Below are 22,451 nucleotides of genomic sequence, written 5' to 3'. Positions count from 1 at the left end.
TTGGGAGAACATTGTACTTTTAGCCCAAAATGGCTGGCTGTAAATGTTTTAAATGTTCTCCTGACACAGTATTGCAGCCCGCCTGAGAAAATAATATATGATAAAAATAAAGTGTTTAAATGTTAATTAGCTGCACTGTGCATTCTCAAGAATAAATAAAAAAATAAATACATTTTAATAATTATACATTCAGAAAGGTAAATTAATGCAATATTTACATAATCTCCTACAATGAAATGTACCATTTAAGAGTTTGGGGTCAGTTAGATATTTGAATGTTTTTGAAAGAAGTCTCTTCTGCCTCACTATACCGTATTTAATCAAAAACAGAGTAAAACAGCAACATTGTGAAATATTTTTTTATATATTTTGAAATGCAATTTATTCCTGTTATGGCAAAGCTGAATTTTCAGCATTTCTCCAGGCTTCATTGTCATACGATCATTCATAAGTTAATATGCCGAAATGCTGCTCAAGAAACGTTTATTATCTATGTGTAAAAGGTTTGTGGAAATCGAGCAGTGTCTTTCAGGACTCTTTGATGAAGAGAAAGTTAAAAAAGTCAGCATTTAATTTAATTAAAAAAAAAAAAAAAAAAAAAAAAAAAAAAATATATATATATATATATATATATATATATATATATATATATATATATATATATATAATTATTATTAAGAAATATTAATTTTTGTTTAATTTAATGCATCCTTGCTGAATAAAAATATTAATTTCTTTAAATAAAAATTTAATAAATAAAAAAGTACTTGCCCCAAACTTCTGAACATTTTTTTTTTACATTTTAAAAGGGGTGTTACTTTGAGATTGTGTTCCCTATGAATAACTGCACTGAAAGGCTTTGAACAATACACGTAAGTGCTTCCAAACATCATCTAGTGAATGACTAAATGTGTGTGAATGAATGGAATTCAGCCACACAGTTTTGTGAGTTTTTGATTTATTTATTTAGCCAGTTTCCATCAAACAAGCTTCCAGTGAAACTCTAGTAATACTTCGGTTTGTACTGAAGATTTTGACCCTTCATAAACTTGTCAAGCAATGAGGCGAATGAAGCAAGATTTCCTTTGTAGAGATGTCATCAGAAAGCAAAGAATGTTTCCTTCTGACAAAATATTTGCCACAATACCTCATCCAAAATAGCTTTGTTTTTCCCAGAAAATAATCCTTCCTGGCTTTGCCCGTCGGGTGCTGCTGTTTTCCTGCCATTCTTTCGACTACCACTTGATTTTTTCCTGCCTTCCTGCTTTCAATCTCTATAGAGCCACTATATTAATGTGTTCCAGTCTAGCTGAACTGAAGGCAGTTATTATTTGTCAAAGGTTCAAATAAATAAATACATAAATAATAATACAATAAAAAAAATTCAATATATTTTGTTATTTTACATTAAGGTACAATAAATACATAGACACACATAATATAATAAAATCATCCCTTCATTATACACACATACAATACAATAATTAAAATAAATAACTATTATAAATGATTTAAATATATTTCATTATATTATGCATAATAATAATTATATTATTATTATAAATAAATAAGATTATTCAATATAAAAATATGAATATTTATGATTTAGTTTGTTAGATGTTTATTTTGTGGTTATTGGAAAAGAATGCTGAACTAACTTTGCTTGTCAATAACAGCATACTGTGGAGGATTTATAACAAGACAGCATGCCTGATAGGCCATAAGTATCTATTAATAGTCTTTATTTGTTTCTACAGTTGAAAACATGAGGAAAATATTTCAAGAGATAATAGGGAAATGCATCTAGTCTAAACCATCTGAACACAACAAGAGTGCTACAGTAGGAGACATTTAAAAAATTACAAAAAAAGACAAAAGTTTAAGAGCACATTGAATAGAAATACCAATGTGTATTTACTGCAATGAAAACAACTGTGAGAAAAATCAAATGCTAACATCAATACAGAATCCAGACCAAAGAAAATGCATGCAGCCTAAATGCAGAAATCATGCTGGATTATTAGAATATTCTTCAGTGTTTGAATACCACTTTACTTCTTCTCAGAAAATATCTCAGAGAAATACTGCCCATATATCTTCTCCTAAAGCTCTATTAATATTAATTCATAATACTCATATCATATTGCACAAGCCCAAAATTGTACATTTATTCGAGTGGACGGGTTGGGGTGAGGGGTCACAATGCATCATTTTGAAAACACTATGTAGACTGGACGATCACATTAGAGGTTCAGTGCCACCGTAAAAATTATTCTAAATTAGATTTGCACCCGTCCTGCATCTCATTATGCGACCAAGCTTGTGACAGTGTACATCAAAGCTTATAATCTAAGCGTGGCCCCATATAAAAAATAAAAATAAAACATATACACACATTTGCTACCATAATAGGAAAAACATTAGACCACTTTGGCTTGGCTTTGGCTGTATCAAAAAAAAAGTGTTTTATTTCATAATTATGCTGGAATAAAATTGAACAAATAAAAATTCAGTAGCACACTGCAAATAATTGAACTGCACCTGAGATCTGTGGCCATTCAAATTAATCAAAAGTGATCAAATAATAATAGACGATTGACTGTCATTTTATATTTAGGTTTGATGAGGCTGTAAAAAAATGCATTAGCCTAGTTAAAATTTTTTATTGATTTAAACCAAATATTATTTGATAGCATAAACAAATGATCAAATGGCTACTTTTATTACATAATATACAAATTAGCATAAATCACAACCATATTTTGTGACTTTTGTCACTTTCTAATTTAAACTACTTCATAAGATAAGATATAAAACAGCTTGACTGCATTTAAAACCAAACCAACACACTGATTCTTGTGAAAAATAAATAAATTGTGACTTATTTGGTATGTACGGTTTCTTTTTTCAGAGAAAAACTGAGTTTTAGTTTTACTTGACAAAAAAAGGAAAGAAATCGAATTGTTACAACTCAATTGTAACAATAAAGTTGTCAAAACTTAAGTTATTTCCTAATATGGTCATCTAGTGTAAATAATCATTGAGTTCATCTTCAAAGGAAAACTGCATCACATGTGTTAGAACAAAATATGAATTGCTAAACGCATCACGCTGTGGGTTTGAGTTGCATTTGCTGCTGGGTCGCCAGCGGTGTAGGGTGGTGTGATGATGGTGCCCTCTGTTGCTAAGAGTGAGGCAGTGCAGGCTTGGTTGAAGGAAGAAGGAATGGTGGGAAGTATAAAAGAGAAGGAGAGAGAAAGAGAAAGAAGAGTTCTACTCTTCGCAGCCCAGCAGCTCCATTCGCAGGGTGATGCGTTCATGCCACGCCCACGGCAGGATGCGGACAAATCGTGCGTAGAAGGGGGGCTCGAACATGTTATTTTTGTGCACGTTGTTGTCACTGTTGCCAGGGAAAATCTGCAGGTGAAGCAGAAGAAAAAAGATAGGTTGAGACAAGGACATGACAGACGGATAGAGGAAAAAAAGCAGAATATACACGAGATGAACGGCCAACACTGTGGCCAGTTGAAAAGATGTGGCGGACGTTCGGAATCTGTTAAACGAACATTCTATCATCGTCATGTCGTTCCAAACCTGAAAGACTTACTTTATTCTGTGGAACACGGTAGATGTTTTTTTGTCCATTTATGAATGACAAGACAATATATTGATCCCTGCAGACTTTCAAATATGGACAAAAAACCCTACATTTCCTCAAAACATCTTCTTTTGTTTCATAGAAGAAAGAAATTCATACAGGTTTGGAATGACATGAGGGCATTTTCATTTTCATGTGAACTATCCCTTTAAGTTTTAGAATTATTGTTATATTGACATATTGATTTCGCACATCCATGTTGACATATTGAATTCACAGATCCTAAAAATAGACCAACGCTGAGAACATGAACATCATAACATCAGTAGTTTTATTAGTTATATGCTATTATGGTATTTATTTATAGTTTTGAAATAGCTTTCGTTTTAATATTTTCAGTTTTTAATAAGTAATTTTGTCATGTTGTCATTTGTATTATTTTTTTCTATTTTTACATTTATTCGTTTTTTTATTTAATTTTATTTCATAAATCTTTTATTTAATTTTAGTAATTTTAGTCCTTCAACTTAAACATATTTCATTTCAGTTCATTTAATTTTTAAAGTTTTATTTTAATTCAGCTTTATTATAATTAACTAAACAAAACTATGACTAGTTCACACATGGAACAACATGAAACAAGATTTTCGACCCATTTGTGCTCTGAGTGAAACATTTAATGTGTAGGTCAGGAAAAGACTTGAACCAAAAGGAACTGGGTAATTAGGGGTTAACCTGAGGCATTAAATCGTGTTTGAAAACCAACCTTATCTGTTTTCGTCTTGTCGTCTTTGAGAATGGTCCAGTACTTGCCGTCATCACTGTGAGCCACTTTAAAGGCGGACACAAATTGCACATTACCAAAGTCTTTGGCCCCTTGCGTGATGATCCCTGTGATGCGCTTTGGTCTGAGCAGGTCCACCTAAAAACAAAAAGATAACAACTCAGCAAGTGGTCTTCCATAAAAAACTGGCATTGAGTTATAATGATCTATACTATGAGTGATTCACTACGTAATTGTAAAAGGTTTGTTGTTTGTAAATGATGGCCTCTCAGGACAGTGCTGATTGTGATCAGGGCAATCCGACTGTGTTCAGCCTCTGAGAGGTCATCCAATGTGTAACTGTGCTAAGATCCCAAAGCACCAGGGATCAAGAATGAATTCAACTCCTAGGCAAACACTGCCAGACGTTAACAGAAGGGAAGACACTCAAACTCGACATGGACAGTATCCAGACAATACTCCCTCTTAATAAAAAATGAGTGATATATGCCCTATTGTTCAAAAGACTGAGATTAGTAAAAGAAAAAAAAAAATCAAAGAAATGAATTTCATTTAACTGATCAAACGTTACATTAAAGACACTTACAATGTTACAAAAGATTTCTATATAAAAAATATGCCATTCTTTTGTATCATGTTTTTTAAATGTATCACAATTTCCACAAAAATATTAAGCAGTATGACTGATTTTGAATAAAAATAAATGTCTTTGATCACCAATCAGCATATTAGAATGATTTCTGAAAGATCATGTGACAGTGAAGACTGAAGTATTGATGCTGAATATTCAGCTTTGCATCAAAGGAATAAATTACATTTTAAAACATAATCAAATAGAAAAAGTTATTTTAAATAGTAATAATATTTCCCAATATTACTGTTTTTATTGTATTTGTATTCAAGTAAATTCTGCTTTGGTGAGCATAAGAGACCTTGGAAAACAATAAATATCTTTTAATGGTGTGTGTTTGTGTGTGTGTGTACAAAACTATACAAAAAATTGTTTTATATATCCAGCATTTTGCCTTCACATTGCCGCTTTACAAAATACAAAAATCATAAAAATGTGATTTCATTCAGTTAAAGACATACTCCAAATTGTACACATATAACTATTTGAAGTGACTGTCACTTCACAGCATTACAAGTTTGTCATCTCACCTGCAGCCACTCGGAGCGGTCATTAATGGCTGCTGTCCAGGCGTTGGTCTTGCCCTGCTTGTCCAGACGAGCGTAATGCGGGTGCCAGGTGAACGCCTCGATCCCCCAGGTGCGGAACGAGCTGGAGGCTGTCATCTGCCCGTCATCAATTAGCCGGGACTTGATACCTAGCGACTCGGAGCAACCTGTCGTGTTCAAATACACTGTGAAGTGAGACAACAGAAAGAGAGACGGGACGGGGACAGGAAGTGGCAGAGAGATGGATGGGAAGCGTGTCAGCACAAGCGGCACAAACCACATCAGCGCTGAGCAAGTTTCATGCAGGTGAGCGGCAAGATGCTGTGTGTGACGGGGTGTGTGTGAAGCGCATTCGGGCGAGAGCTGGCGCTTGTGATGGACAGCCTGAGAGACACAGATGGAACAGTGAAGTGGCCAATAATGTGAATGAAACATTGACATCTGCACCGGTCCACTACTTAGAAATTAAGACTTTCATGTAGGGATGCATCATATAATGTACCATATATATATAACATAATATTATAATAGTGTATTTTAATATCAGCCATTAAAAATTGGCCAGTTACATAATTTATAAATTCATTTTAATCTTAATTTTAATACAGTTTATTTGTTTCATTAATTTATCAAATTGCATACATTTGTATATATTAATTTGTATTTATTATACATAAATATCTTAATTTTAAAATAAATTGTATGATCACCAATTTAGAATGTTGATTTATCACTGTAAATGGCAAAACTTGAAAATAATAATTGGTTTATCGGCCAAAATGTTCTAATGTACCAGTGCAAGCCTACTTTTATAAAGTGATGTGACATTTAGTCAAGTATGTTGTCCCATACTCAGAATTTGTGCTCTGCATTTAACCCATCCAAGTGCACACACACAGCAGTTAGTAGTGAACAAACACACACACACACACACCCAGAGCAGTGGCCAGATTTAATAATATAATACAATATTTAAAAAAAAATTAACATAAAATAGACTTGATCTTTCTTAAACGCTAGCAGAAAACAAGAACAAATTCCACACAAATGAACCAGTGTCATTCATTATCACTATGTGCAGCTCAAAACTGTGTCAAATAAGTCAAATGCCTGAGAGGTTTGTGCTCAGAATGTTTCAGGCTAGAGTCCCAGTTTGGAAAGATTGTTCTTTCAAGCAAGCTGGCTGTGGTCTTTAACTTCACCACAAACAAAGACGAGCAGGAAATTGTGTAAATTGTGATTCTGCTGCTTACACACTTTTTCTTCCATTAAACCACAGCAGTATATCCATATTCTAGTCGAGATGTTTTGTCTTTTGGCTTCCATAATTCTATTCATAAAAATGTATAAACATGCAAAAATATAATTGGGACTATACCGTTGAGTTCACAGCCCACCAGCTCCAGTCTCAGTGTACACGCTTTACGGCACACAACGGGAACGATTCGTATGTACTGAGCTATGATCGGAGGCTCGAACAAATTGGTCTTTGTCCCATCATTGTCCATATTACCAACAAAGATCTGAAGAACAGAAATGCATACATTCATTAGGTATTTAAAAATGATAATATAAATCACAGGTTATGAAACATATGACAAATACTACTCAATCATTTCTGGGCGCTTTTATGCTCCAGGGATTTGATTTTAATTCAAATAAATTATGATGATCCAAACAAACAGGGAAATAATCAGAAACTCTTTCAATATTTCAGAGTGATAATTATTTATGTACATATTTTAGCAACTAAAACTACAACCAAAAGTTTCCACAGTTAAACACCCAAAATTCCAAACCAAAACAGGCACTAAAAATAAAACAGAACAGAAAAGCGAGTGAATTATCACCATGTCGTTGCTCTGGCCCTCAGCTCTGTACATGGTGTAGGTTCGCCCGTCCAAACTGGACGCTACCTTGAAGGCTTTGATGAACTCGGCTGTGCCCATGCGACTGGCACCCTGGGTAATGATGCCAGTGAAACGCATCTTCCTCTGCAGGTTGATCTGTTATAGAATAAGCCATAAAATTAGTATTAGTCCTTTTTGGGTGAATACAGATAATATTTGAACTCCAAATATGTATATAACCAATAAACTAGACTTGTTTACCTCGATCCAGGGGTTCTTGTCATGTGTCGCAGAGGTCCAAGCATTAACGAGTCCCTTGTTATTCAGTCGTGCCAATTCGGGCCCCCAGCGCTGCAGTCCCAGAATAGCGTAGTACACAGAAGAGGCAGAAATCTGAGACTCTGCGATGCCTCCTCCTTCCATTCCCAGCAGAGAGATGCATCCTGGGAACCGAAGGCAGACATTAGCAGATATTAGTGCTCAGGAGACAAACAGGCTTACTGTCCAACAGACAGATGGATAAACAGTGAGAGGACCACATTCACAGGGCAGTGAAATAGCCATTGTGTACTGAAGGAAGTCACAAATTTAAAAGCCAGATATGTGACCCTGGACCACAAAACCAGTTTGAAGTGTAAATTTTTCGAAATTGAGGGTTGAAAAAAAAATCTAAATACTGAAAAAAAATCACCTTTAAAGTTGTCTAATTGAAGTTCTTAGCAATGCATATTACTAATACAAAATTAAGTTTTTATTTATTTACAGTAGGAAATGTACTAAATATCTTCATGGAACATGATCTTTACTCAATATCCTAATGATTTTTGCCATAAAAGAAAAATCAATAATTTTGACCCATACAATATTTTTGTGGCTATTGCTAAAAATGTACCCCAGAGACTTAAGACTGGTTTTGTGGTCCATGGTCACATATGTGGAGGAAATGAAGTGAGTATAGGAGCATGTGTGTACTGGCAGTGTCCTACTTACGCAGATGGCAGTGCTTTCCCACAAAGGGTGAGTGACATTTACAGGTGAAATCACCATCAAGATCTCGACAGGTGCCTCCGTTCTGACAGGGCTGGCCGGCACAGTCATTCACATCTGCAAGAATCATAAGGTTTCTGTAAAACTGGTCTGGGCAAGCAAAACAGTTGTCAAAATTAAAGCAATTTTCTTTGTGACCTCTAGGTAGCGCACACTGGCAACATGCAACTTCTACAATGGTTTGAGTTACATAAAGATAAAATATTAAGATAAAATTATTTGCTTCAAAAGATAAAATAATCTAATATATGTATTTTTCTGCAATACTTTTTCCAAATGAAGTTTGTAAAATGAAAAATCCTTTAAAGTCGCCTTTATTTATTAAACATATAAACACATTCTTATTGCTTGCACATTTTTTTGTTGTTGTTATGATTCCCTCAACAATGTTATTTACAACAAAATTATAAAGCACAAAAACTCAAAAATATCTGATATTAAAAAAAAAGACAATATAGGACTAGTGCTCCTGATAAAAAGAAAAATGTATATCACTTTATTATATGACTAAATCAAATTAAATGGCATTCAATTAAAAAAAAACATACGATTAGATTCTGATAAAAAAATAAACTAAAAAACAACATTTTGTAATGCACAGATGTAATGCAGTGTCATTGCAATTTTTTAGGTGGGCAAATACTTTCAAAGCTCTTATTGTCAATATCCAAGAAAGGTGTGCTCATCAAGTTAGAAATGAATCACTCAGTTAACTGCAATGATTTTGTACATGTGTGCAGGATGTGGGTATAAAATAAAAGCCAGAAACAGTTATCATAAGGTTTTCAAATTATGATGGTTTGCTACCCAGAGTTGAGGGCACATCAAGGGAACCCACATATGACACAGCATAATTTCAGCACGTCTGGTTCTTACAGACGTTCATTAAGAGGATATAGGAGACTGAGGCAATCCTGCTGAAGTTTCTAATCCACTTACGAGCAACAGGGCCACATCAGATCACCAACATGCTTCAAACACCAGTGTGTCAGAATTATTAAAAGGTCAACAGGATGATGAAGAGCAAGGGTGTATAATGGTCCTCATGTACCTGAAGTCTGATATATGTTGTGGGGAAAAAAACTGGCATGGATTTCAGATTTAAAATGGCACCAGTCAATAGAAAGACACTGTGAAATAGAACATTCCAGCAAAATTGGAAAGGAAATCAGTGGGATTATCTGGTGTGTGCATATGGAGCGTGACTGGATGTGACCGGTCACAGTGGTCCAGTGCCAACACAGTGCTCAGGCATAGTGAAACACCTCCAAACCTCCAAAAAAATCCAAAAAGTGTTAAGAGCATTAATATGTGCTCGACTGACCTAAAATTAAATCTCTACATTCATTACAGGCTACATTTTTTGCCTAATCTGTGTAACCTCCAAATAAATATGTTGTCATAAAAACACACAAAAATGAGCAAAATGCATTTTTGGGTTTTACAACAGAAAATCAACTTCTTAAGATTATTGTCAACTACCCACGTTGCAAACTCTATCAACTCTAGAATGGGTTAAACTGCTAACAAGCTAATTAGGTTTTTAGACAACTTTCCAAATGCATTAAATTTAAAAGTGCTCCCAAATGCTAACTGCTAATGCTAATATTATCAACCCTACAATGCATTAAGCATAATACAAACAAGCTAATTAGCAACTTTTCAGAGTCAACTTTCAAAAAACATTTGTCAACTACCTAAAAGCTAACTACATCATTTTTAACACTTCAAGTGTTTAACTGCTAACAAGCTAATTAGCACCTTTTCTAAGCAGTTTTAAATAGCTGAGTGGCTTTTCAAATAATTAGCCTGTTGATAACTATAGGTGGCTATGGGGTTCAGCACTGAACCAAAAACTATCATTAAGATATTAGGTCTCACATTTTTCATTTGTAATGATGAAGTTGCAATTCAGTACATTTAAAATATACAAACGTAATATCAAATAACACACTGCAGTTAATTTATAATCAAATACTTCACACATGCATTAGTATGTTAGTCAACCCAAATAAATGCACTTCTTCAAAGCACATCAAAAGATTATTAAAATAATGAATTAAAATGTACTTTAATGTAAACTTTAAACATTACAAAGTCCACTTAGATCTTAAAAAGTGTGTTAAGAAACGGGCATGAAAGTATACTATCTTAAAGTACATTTAAATGGCCTTTTATTTCATCAATATTATATTATCTGCTTGTACAGTTTTTTTTAAATATAATTTTCAGATTTGAAGTGCACTACAAATGCCTTTTCAATACAATTAAGCACATTTCTTTTTCACAAGCCTCTTATAGTTCAAGTTCCCATTTCAAGCCTTTTTTTCTTCTTAATGTTAATGTGAAGAAGCAAATCATTGCTACCCACTGAAAAGCAGTTCAACACAGTAGTGCATTGTATTACTCTGAGAACATCAATATCTGGCTAAATAATGTGAAGTGCAATCTTATGTCGGTTGCAACATTATCCAAATCAACAAAATGCAAGGTCAGCAGGTCTCCACTTCCATGTGTGACAGTGAAATCCAAGATAAAAGACATAATCATGCTAAGAAGGAACAAATTAAAGCTTTTTTTCCCAATAATTTTGTCTTGAAACAGCCTCACTTACAACACAGTAGCTACACAGTGAGTCTATTCTCAAGACACAAGACTGTGTCAAAAGAGACTATGCACATTTTCCACTTTTTCTTGTGTTTTTGTACAACTGTTCCTGAAGATTTCTGCACTATTTATGTATTTTTCATACCGGCTATTATATCATTTTGTTATTAATCTCATTTATAATCGATGCTTACTTGTCACCAAACAACAAGTAAAAACAAAACTAGTTGTTATTGTTTGTTTTCTGTGTCCATTACATGGCCACTTCCTGTCTAAGTGTATGGTTCTTGACCAAAATAAGCTGCAATTTGGACATTTTGCTACATAACTAGTTTTCTAACTACAAAGTTGTTCTGAAAAGTACTGTAAGTCAGGGAAGTGAGACGATATAAACGTTGATATGATGATTTAGTCACAAAACCTAATGTTAGTGCTTTTTGTCAATTATATTTTATTTTAATAGGGCCAGTGTTGTTAATGTAAATCAAAACTATTACTATTACAAGAATTAATTAGTCGAAATAAAATAAATATAAATATTTTAACTTTTTTTTTTTTTTTTACATTTTGCCTTGGCTACTGAAATAATATAAGTTTCAATTAAAAAATTATTAAAAAATGAAACTGAAATAAAAATAAAAGGTAAATAATTAAATGTATAAAAAAGGGAATAATAATATAACACAAATCTCCATTATTAAATGTAAATAATTAAAATTTACATTTTTTTTATAAAAAAAATATAAAGGTTATAAAAGATAATTTAAAATATTAATAAATACTATAATAGTATATACATATTACACTGCTGTGGAGCACAGTTTGGTTAGAAATTCTTTATGCTAAAGCTCTAACCGACCATTAAAATCCCTTGACCGCAATGTTAAGAAAGATTAGTGAGAAAAAAGGAAAATAAAGTGAAATACAGCAATTAGAGGTGAGAAATTCATGTGAGAAAACTAGCTTTTATTCAGTGGAAAATAGGGAAATTACAAAGTAGTGGCAGAAGGGCAGCATCAATTTTTATTAAGCTAGCATTAGATCCAGGAATCTACAACTCTTCAACTTGCAGACACACAAAAGAGGCACTGACTGCATTTAAACCCTACAGCAGGTTTCTGTTTTAACCCGAACAGCTAATGTAACCAGTGCTCCACTTCGTAAAAGCTTTTGACACAGACTTCACAGCCTCTTGCGGGGCTTTCAGACCAATTTCATGCTGTCACTGAAACATTTCTGCCAGCTGAGAGCCGAGGACGAGCGCAGACTTCAATTGCTTTGCTTCCTCCACTTGCATTTTACCCAGCAACAGGGCTAGTGTGTGACAGCGTGGGTGTGCAGTCATTTTTGAATTTATGCTGCCACTATGTTTGGCACTACACTACACAGTGTCCAGTCTTTTCCATCATCCGAGCATGATTTAGATGTCTTCCCTTGGGATTAAGAAGCTTCTAAACAGTCAATTCAATGTCAGTGCCAGTCTAATCCAGCCACATTCCCAGCCGCACTCTAAAGATGAGCCCGCATGCTCAACTAAACCCAGTCAAAACATAAACATGCTATCAAGTGCTGGAATCTGGCACTGAAGCCAGATGTCCACCGTAATCAGAAAGAACGTGACGGAGTCTCTGTCGTGAACTAAATAATACATGCTGTCTTAAATGTATGGCATGGAAAAGCAACATTCAATTTTGGGAGGATTTATGGCTTTTTTTCACTTCTCGCTAATTAATTTCTTACCCGCGAAAGAATTTTGTCAAATTTGCAAAATCAAAATGAACACCTCAAAATCATTCATAAAATACTGTTGCAAATGGAAATATGAAAATGATAACTGATCAAAAGTGACCCTATTTACTTTTTAAAGGAAAGGTTCATGAAGAAAAGTTTCTGTCATTTACTCACAAAAAATATATTTTGAAGAATGATGGTAACCAGACAGCTTATTATTAATTTAAATAAAAATAATAAATTATTTTTAATGCACTTTTTTTGGGGAGTTTGTTAACCCTGCTGAAACTACTGTAACTACTGTATTTTTTTCTTTTGCATACAGAATTGAACTTGGCATAAAGGAAGCTAAAATGGCCTATAACAAATAAGTTTAAGACAAGTTAAGCCTATGTCTTTTAAAATATTGGCTTTTGACAGCAAAATAAAAATACAGTAGTGACTTATTCACTGTTAAGGTGAGTTCACAGAGATACAGAGACATTTCAATAGTAATCTGTGTGAGTTTACATATTTTGAAACAGGTTGATGCAAGTTGTTAATGCAAAAACGCCATGTTGACGACATGAAAACTACTTAATTTGAAAGTGACTTCTGTGTGAGCCGTGTATGTATTCATATGTTGCTACACTATTAACAACAGAGATTAAAATTTTTGTCTTTAAATTTTCACTAATGTAAATGCATTTTTAACAGCACTTCTAGAAATTCAGTAAATCTGACTGAATCCAGATGATTTAGGCAGTTTAAAGCTACAATTTGTCAATTAATTACCACTTGGATGAAAATGTGTTTCTCAATCTTAATGTAAATTTGATTACACAGCAAATGAGTTTTTAATAATTCTCAGTGGTTTCTCCCGATAACCACTTATACGTTTGGCATGAAACAGATCCAACGGCTTGGATAAAGCCACTCACTGTTCTGGCAGTGGATTCCATCGAAGCCTATTGAACACTTGCAGACATATTCACTAAAGACGTCTCCTCTTCGGGAGTTGATGATCTCACAGAAGCCATCGTTTTTACAAGGGTTAGGGTTGCAGGGCCCTGAGAACAAATGTCATGTGAGAAATGATCAGCTTTGGCTGAAATTGCTAAAAGTAACATTTACCCTAAACTAAAGTTTTTTTTTTTGCATAAACATAAATAACTGATAAGACTGTTACCAATATCTGTCTCGTTGCAGGTGGGTCCGGTGAATCCTTCAGCACAAATGCATTTAAAGGGATCTTTTCCTGTTTCATTGACACAGGTTCCTCCATTCAAGCACACATTTACTTCACAGATGTCAGCTGAGAAAAGACAAAGATAGAGGATTTGATGTTAGACCATTTTTTATATCACTTCCGATAAAACTCAATTGGGCTCATTCATTAAACATGAAAAGAATAACTTTTTTATACCTATACATACATATATATATATATATATATATATATATATATATATATATATATATATATATATATATATATATATATATATATATATATATATATATATATATATATATATATATATATATTAGTCACATTCAAATCCATTGATTACAGAGAAATAATTAATTTTGTGTTTCATAAATAACAATCTTTTGGGTTTAATGCAGTGCCGTCAGCAGTACTTTCTGATGGGATGCTTTTGATGGTGTAGATTTCTGTTTTTTATAAATAAGGGAAGTAAAAAAGACAATGAGTTCACTGTTTGGTAATGTTTTTATTTGGACATGACCCAATTTGCTAAAGAAGTTGCAGCATTACAGAAAAAATAGAAGTAGTTTCTAGAAATTTCTTTGCAGTCCTGTGGTTTATCCAAAAATGATTTGTAACGCTCAGGAATGTTTGCGTGGGACAGCAATGCTCTGAGAAAAAAATTATGGAAATGCACATTGAAATTTTTAATTTACAGAATATAAACAAAATAAAAAAAAAATCTAAAAATGAAATGCAATGTTTAATAAATAGAGTTAAGAACTTCCTAAAGGATCAATGCAAGTATAACATTTATCAATGTAAGATAAAAAGACAGGAAGAGGAAAAAAACTATATGAGTTTGGAACAACATAAGGGGGAGCAAATAAAATGGCAGAAGTTTTTTTTTTTTTTTGCTGTAATAATCCTTAAAAAGACTGCACCTCTTACATTTTTATGTATACAGTATGCTGAAATGGAAACGAAAAACATCCAACTTCAATTTTTGGAGTGGTTACTATCTTTAAATGTTAATTTTAGCCTGACACATATAGGCCTTAAATTTGCGGAGTACGAGAGTCGAGAGACTTCCCACAGTCCCACAACTCTGCGTAAATAACACCTCAGTCAGAGATTTCCTGTGCATCGTTGTGTCCTCCCCTGGCACTGATCCAAAATACCACAACATAGACACTTAGCAGAGTTTATTCAAGATTAACAGCACTCGAAATGATAATCAGCCCACGTTTCAAGCAGCTCTACCATAGGTTTCAACCATGTGAACTTGTTTTGCACCAAGACACCATTTGGCGAACAATCTCCTTTGTGACATAAAGCAAAGGTCTTCACACTCAGAGTTGAAGATTCTGGGATAATGATAAATCCCCGGCCAGCATAAACAGAGACCTTCTTATGCAGACGATTGCAGTGCTTATCTTTGGAATGGAATGCATCCTCCTTTTCATGCAATACCAGAAGGCTGAAAGCATATTTCCTTTCAATCTTCTCAAAGAAACTCATTTTAGTCCTGGAAATGCAAAAAAATAAACAAATAAATAATCAAATTAATTCCCTTGGAATTGCCTTTGTTCCTGGCATATCATAGCCAGGAACAAACTGTTTAGCAGCTCAGATCAACCCATCCATCACAAGAAAGCACAGAAAACTCCACGGGGAACAGAAACTGTCTATGGATAGCTTGAAAGACTACTTTTATCTTGGCAACCAGTTACAAAATTGACAGGGGCTGTTGAGAACTGAAAGTAATTCATTGCGCTGTATTACCTTTAAACATAACCTTATTCTGCTTTTGTTTCTGTAGAAATGTAACTCTGAACAGAAACTGTTGTTGTCCATCTGCATGGAATGTCGCTTTTTGAGGTGCTGACATGGGCATATTTTGTTGGAAAACTCTTGTATCTGACAGGATAAAATACTAAAAATGAAAACCATGCCATCATTTACTCACCCTCATGTCATTCTAAACTCATGTGATCTTCTTTCTTCCATGGAAAGCAAAATGAGATGATTTGTAGAATGTTCAAGCTGCTCTGTTCTACGAAAGTAAAGTTAATCAAGTTTCGGCCAAAAAAATAAAACTTAATTGGCAAATGCTTCTGGAATGCAATAAAAAATTTAATTTATTAATAATTATTGTTCTTTCTAAAATGCTATTTAAAAATGATTTACAAATATATATTATTTACAAATAATAATTATTTTTATTTTAATCTATTTTAAATGTACTCATTATTGCTTTAACTACCATTTAAAACATGACTTAAATAAATTGTTTTAAATGTGTATTTCTGTGTCAAATAAAAAATGATTCATTTAGTTTTATTGTTATATTTAACTAAATTTAAAAACATGAATTTTAACCATCTTTTAATTTGTCAGTTTGAAAAGTAATTTATCTATTGATCTATCTGTGTTTAAATTATTAAATTTAGCATTTAAATTGTAAGGAAAATGGCAGCATGAGCATCATCAAGTGGACCAAAAACATCCAGATTTAGAATGACATGAGGTTCCTGAGATTATATGCATGGAAACTAAAAAGTATGGATAATTATTCATGTCAGGGAATCCACATCAAGCTGTATCATCTAACATTTACCAGCTATACATAACCTAGTTTAACTGTCAGAGAACTCAATGTTAGCCCAATATTTTCTGGAAGGCCATTAGAAAGAAGTGAACACATCAGCTGAATCTGTTTGAAACATTTGATCAGCTTCTCATCAGCTGAGCTGGCCTTTTGATCCGCAAAAGCTCTGAAATAGAAGTAAAGGCAGATTATTCTGCCACAGGCTTTAGGCACTATAGAATTATTACATGGTCTTTCTCTGAGTTAAACGTGTAAAGTGGGCAACTGTGGGATTGTTTGCTGATTTATTACAAATGAGGCACGCAAACAGGGACAAAGAAAGCAGAAAGAGAATTTGGCCAGGCAACTGTGACCCTGAAAAAACAATCGTGTTGAGCCAACTCAGAAAATGAGTAATAATAACCAACCCAGTATGGTCAAAACAGCTTATTGTGACTGCACTGATATTGAAAGTGTGCAGCTTTAAAGGGATAATTTGGAATGACTTTGGGGCACCACTGAAACCAAAGGCCGGCTTGATACAATATTTTTGCAATTCAGTTTGGTGATATTAGTGGCACAGAAATTACATTCTTTCAGCTTTAAATTTTATACAAATTGAAGTAAACAGTCCAACAACAAACACATCTGATGTGCTACTGTTAAGGTTATGGTTTGCAAGAAAAATAGATTTTTTTTTTTTTTACTAAAAGAACCAAAACGAACAGTTTAAAACCATAAAACCACTCGCTTCTTCATTTCATATATCTGGGACATCACTTGAGTCACTTCAAAAAGAAGCATGACCTGATCTGCAATCTTAGTATATGAGTACAACAGGTATATAAAAATAATAACAGTTAAAAAGTATAGGGAAGGGCTTTAGAAATGAGTCATTGGCATGAGGAGTCATTCAGTTACAATCTGCTGAGCGGATCACGCAAACTTGGCTAACAAAAGAACCTTTGACTGTCGTATTAGGAACAGGTGCAAAACAAAAACAACAGACTGGAGGACAACCAAAACACTGCACACGTGTATGTGAGAGCACGCAAACACAACGTCACACCTACACACCAAATCCTAGTTTGATTCTAGGGGATGAGGAAAGGAAAATGCAACTGTACTATGCAGTAAACATCAGAAAATCACAACATTAAAATAAGTTGGCTTAACATTAGAAATTCAAGAAAAAAAAATAAGAGAAAAATAATGCAGTGCACTTTTGAGTCTTGACACTGATAAAATATGCATACAACATCCAAGTACTGTAACAGAACCTTTTAAGTTGTAAAAAATAGGATATCTGTGTCTTGGTGTTGATTTGTGTTGCAACCTTTCTGTAGATTTAGAAGCCCAAAGTGTTAGTTTACCTTTTAAGACTCCCTTGGAACTTATTTTATGGCTTGTAGCTTCACACTTTACCCTAAAGGAGTCCTGGATTTATAACTCCACATTACTGCTGATGTGAACATGCATGCGTGTAGGTGTGTGTTAATGTTAATGTTCAGAGTGTTTTCTCAGCTACGCGGTTATTCGCACATCATTTATGATGTCTTCATTCAGCCCTGGGGAACTCTGTGTTCCGAACCTTACGTTCCTACATCACTGAATCCCACGTTAAAACTCTCAGAACAGCTCAAAGCGCTGAGGCATGCAGCTTGCACCTCTTAATGACCAAGCAAATGACCCATAAAGATAGAGACTGCACACAAGAAACATAATGTTCTTGGACAAATGAACTGCTTTAACTGTCAGTAAGCTAGCATCTTCAGGTAAGATTTCAGTAAACTAAAGGCATTTCTCCAGAACACCACAGCCATCTGTTCTTAAATATAACCCACAAAGACTAAAAATACACTCTGACGTACAGAGAAAAAAGCCATTCTCTAAGGTAACGCAAATAGGCTTATGATTAATCTTACTTGGAAATGCTATAATGTAAAGCATAATATTTGTATGTGTTTTACACTCAAGCCACAGATTCAAAATGGACATAAATCCAGGGTAGCGTATTTGTCCAAAATATAGTAACAAAAGTTTCCTGTCAAGTGTCGGAATATGCTCTTTTAAAAAATTTAACACACCAGATTGGAAAATGGAGCATGAGACCAAGATGGAGCGAAATGAGAAATGCCTTGTTGCGCTGCCTTTGAATGAAACATTGATTAGGGCTTATTGAAAATTAATCACCGGAGAAGCAGCCCTCATTGGCCTGCTATTAGTAGTGGAGTCGTCAGGACAAATGAGTCCATCCCTGGAGGGGAAGACCCTGCTGCCAGATGGCACGGGCCACGCGACAGCTTTTGAACGGCTCTCAAACACATTCTTGCAAAAGAGAGCGAGTGAAAAGCAAGAGGCTGTGCGGTCGCTATAATTAGCATACTCTCCGTCAGCTGACCTGAGAGGCTTGGGTTGTGTTGATAAAAGTCTTTATTTGCTGATTTTAAGCAGTTTTTTTGGAGACCCATCAAGATTTTGGTGGATGAGTGCTGATCTTAGATAAGACTGAGATTGCAACTTCAATCCAAAGCCGTTTACCTTCTCAATCCGATAAGCAAGGCAAACAACTCTTAACTTTTAAAGGGATAATTCACTAGAAATTTGAAATTTTGTCATAATTTACCATGTTGTTTCAAACTGTATGATTTCTTACTTTTGTCTAACACAAAAAGAGATGTTAGGCATATTGCTGACGCTGTTCTCTTGCACACACTGACACTGAATGGTGACCAGCAGCTGTCAAGCTCCTGCCAGTCACCATTCACTTTCATTGAAAAGGAAAGAGCAACTAATAAACAACTGGTTTTAAGTTCCATTGAATACAGAAATGCCACAGACATTGGATAGACAAGAAAATAAGCAAATTATGAGCAAAATCCTCTTTTCTGAATGAACTTTTTGTTTATCTGCATCCAAACATCATAGAGTGCCAATTTCATCACTTAAAGTGTGAATGAAGAAGACCAAGGAGGTGACAACTGAACCATATGAAAACTTCAAGGAAAATGCTTGGATATGGAAAACTGTCCGGAATACTATTCAAGAAGCAGTCAACATTACAGTAATGAAACTCTGCAGGAAAGAGGATGAATTTCCCAAAGGTTTGTGCAAACCTGTTGTGCTGCACTGGTCATTAGAGGCAGGAAGTGCCCTGGCCTTGTGGGCTCCGCTGCATATTAAAGTGGCCACATTCATTGGAAGTGACTCAGTGATATGGTCACTTGAGCCACACCTACAGACTGGAGCCTGATCACGGCTTGAGGCAAAACACAGTTGGGGAAGTGTATTCCTAAACAAGTAACAACATCCGTGGAGGCAAAAAAATTGTAATAGGGACAATTAAATATTTCAAACAAAACCTACTGAAATCTAGACATTACAAAACAACACGTGGCAGTACAAAAATGGCCATCTCCTTTTGTTTGTTCAGAGTTTAAGAAGGAAATTATTTTGGACATGCTTTCAAAAAATCTTAACATACATGAATAGCCAAGGCATGAAATTGGTTCTCAAATGGTTTTCCACATCTGTCCATGAAGCTATAAAAGTCTGTCCAAGCCTGTAGGTCACTGGTAATGGATTGAAATCAGGACATGGTGTTTTGTATACACTAGTGTGACAACAAAAGGATAAAGCAGAAACCCCAAGGCATTAAACGCAAGTACAGCCACGAATAATACACATTTTGTTCGAACAGAGACATCAAATAGATGACCACAGGGACTTTTCATAAAGTGAAGCATCCAAGACTTGTTTACAAGACGACAGTGTAACAATGGAGAGTAAACATCATTCATTCATTACTAAATGTATTAAATTAAAAACTCCGGTGTAATAAAGGCTATATTACACACAAAATAAAAAAAGAAAGAAAAGAAGCCGTCTGGTGTCTTGACATTTAAAACGTTTAACATCAAAGTAATAAGGACCATAGACTTTCACTTGCTTTGTTTATAAATCTAGTTCGCCAAGCGTTTTTTTTTTTTTTTAGCGCTCAAGACAAAAACAAAAAAACTTACCGCTCGCAGTGGAGACTGAAACAGTAAGAAGGCACGCCGCGAAAAGTAGTAAACTAACAAACAACCTTGAGAAAGTTATCATGGTGCCGAATTGTAGTTCTTCTGTGTACTTCTCGTCGGTCTCAGGAGCTGTTCGGGTATGAATCCGTGCGCCGTTATGACTACGGGCAAGATTAGAGGCGAGAAAGGGACAATATGTGCTCCCACGTGTATCTCTGCTCTTAGCCAATTAAATCCTGTTTTTAAAATGTTGCCCCGCCCATGACACCGCCCATTGGGGAGTCATTATTAGTGCGGATAACTGGTCGCTGCTTTTGATTGACTCAAAGCTCGGTTTACGTTTGGTGGTTTTAGGCATTTTGCCGTGTTTACAGGGATAGTTCCGCAAAAATAAAAAATGTTTACTCACCCTTATGTCGTTTCAAACCTGTAGACCTATAACTTTCTATCTTCTACATCCAGCTGTTTTTCTCAGAATTTTCTGTGAGCATTGGCTTTTGGTTAAGATATTAAGCATGAAACTAATCATTAAAGGACGTTTTGTGTAAGTTTTGGGAAGTTTAGGTTTTGTTTACAAAAAAAAAAAAAGAACAGAACGTTCCCAAAACATTTTTTTCGGTGTTCCAAAGAGGAACCAAGTGAGAACGTTAGGGAAACGTTCTGTGTATGTGTTTGTTACCATTCACTCTTGTTATATATTTTTCACGCAATGAAAGTAAATGAGGCTGTATTTCTGATCAAAAGTGGGGTGAATCAATTTTGACACAATTATTAGTATTTCTTTAAAGATCTTAAAAGGAGTTGGTTTTTCTGAATGCATGATTAAGGCTTGTTTGAAGTGTTTATTTAAACATCAGCTAGGACCAGCTTAATGCTGATTGCGTGATAAAGCAGATTGTGACATTCATGCAAAAGCATAATTTGTTTGTAAGTTAAAGGTAGTGGGTGTATTGCTCTAAGATCCATTTATGCAGGTCGATGCAGTAAAGTGTGGGTGATGGTCAATTGGTGATCTTCGTGCATTATACTTCTCTTTAAGTATCTTGTGCTTTTTGTATATACAGCACAATACAAATTAATGGACAATGTAAACTGGAAGAACCAGAAAATTTGAAAGATAGAAAGAGAAAAGGTTAGTTAACCCCGAACTTGAAAGGACTTCACAAAGTCAAAGCGTTTAAGGAGAAAACCAATTGTTCATGCACCACTAGATTTCATTTTATGCATAATGAATAATAGCTTATTAATTTCTCTCTTGGCTCTGTTGCTGGGGCCCTTAAGAGCTTGTGTCTAAATGCTCTTCTAGAGACCCTTTAGCCAGTCCCACTTGATTTGATTGAATATAAAGTGAGGTTGATTTTCCTCCAACGGAGCCACTAATCTCTAATAACATAATGGATGTCGGCTGTGGGAAAATCATGGAGCTCGATTTGAAAAATCAGACATTTAGGATCCTGGTTGTCTCACAAAATATCTATCTTATTTAGAGTCACTTAGAGAAACTGAGTTTCATTTTGTAATGATGACTGACTCGACATGGGATCCATTTGCAAGCTTTTATTAGAACACTCGTAGTCGTACAGGCGAAGGGTCAGGATCAGCAAACACAGTATAGTAGAGATATCAGAATCGTAGTCAATACCAAGCAGTGGGTCGGGGTAACCAGCAAGTATCACAGTCCGTATTACAATCTGGGTTCAAAGGTAGGCAGCAAAGGTTCTAGGATCGATAATCATCAAGGGTTGGCAACTGGGATAGCAAGACAGGGTATAACGCTCAGAAATGTTAGCCGTGGCAGAAACAAGACTTCGCAATGAGGTGACGCCAAGGTCTGGCTTATATGGCAGTCTCTGA

At 34.7% G+C, this 22,451-nt stretch overlaps 1 protein-coding gene across 2 annotated transcripts; it reads right to left on the bottom strand.

Moving 5' to 3' along the window:
• Positions 1 to 1,725: 1,725 nt before the first annotated feature.
• Positions 1,726 to 20,778, bottom strand: LOC113066877 (lactadherin-like). Of its 2 annotated transcripts, none has more exons than XM_026238969.1 (11): positions 20,598 to 20,778; positions 13,965 to 14,090; positions 13,717 to 13,845; positions 8,402 to 8,515; positions 7,673 to 7,854; positions 7,412 to 7,567; positions 6,940 to 7,084; positions 5,544 to 5,746; positions 4,365 to 4,520; positions 3,148 to 3,417; positions 1,726 to 3,055 (listed from the first exon to the last, which is right to left on the bottom strand). In XM_026238969.1, the coding sequence occupies exons 1-10, from the start codon at positions 20,677 to 20,679 to the stop codon at positions 3,274 to 3,276; spliced, it is 1,437 nt and encodes a 478-aa protein (XP_026094754.1). In that variant the 5' UTR covers positions 20,680 to 20,778; the 3' UTR covers positions 1,726 to 3,055; positions 3,148 to 3,273. The 2 variants fall into 2 exon arrangements, with proteins under 2 accessions (XP_026094754.1, XP_026094755.1); XM_026238970.1 differs by having other exon boundaries at positions 5,544 to 5,728.
• Between the last annotated feature and the right edge of the window lie 1,673 nt (positions 20,779 to 22,451).

The sequence above is a fragment of the Carassius auratus genome, chromosome 50 (genome assembly GCF_003368295.1).
Source record: "Carassius auratus strain Wakin chromosome 50, ASM336829v1, whole genome shotgun sequence".
Classification (NCBI taxonomy): domain Eukaryota; kingdom Metazoa; phylum Chordata; class Actinopteri; order Cypriniformes; family Cyprinidae; genus Carassius; species Carassius auratus.
Note: the sequence above shows the minus strand (reverse complement) of the source record. Positions and strands in the feature narration are given on the sequence as shown.

What these genes read in the sequence shown, in the direction of transcription:
- LOC113066877 (XM_026238969.1), bottom strand. Translation starts at nt 20,679, where the DNA reads ATGATAACTTTCTCAAGGTTGTTTGTTAGTTTACTACTTTTCGCGGCG. An exon ending in TGGAATCCACTGCCAGAACA is followed by an intron (nt 8,516 to 13,716) that starts GTGAGTGGCTTT and finishes TGATTCTTGCAG; the next exon opens with ATGTGAATGACTGTGCCGGC. An exon ending in GGTGGGCTGTGAACTCAACG is followed by an intron (nt 5,747 to 6,939) that starts GTATAGTCCCAA and finishes CTCACTTCACAG; the next exon opens with TGTATTTGAACACGACAGGT.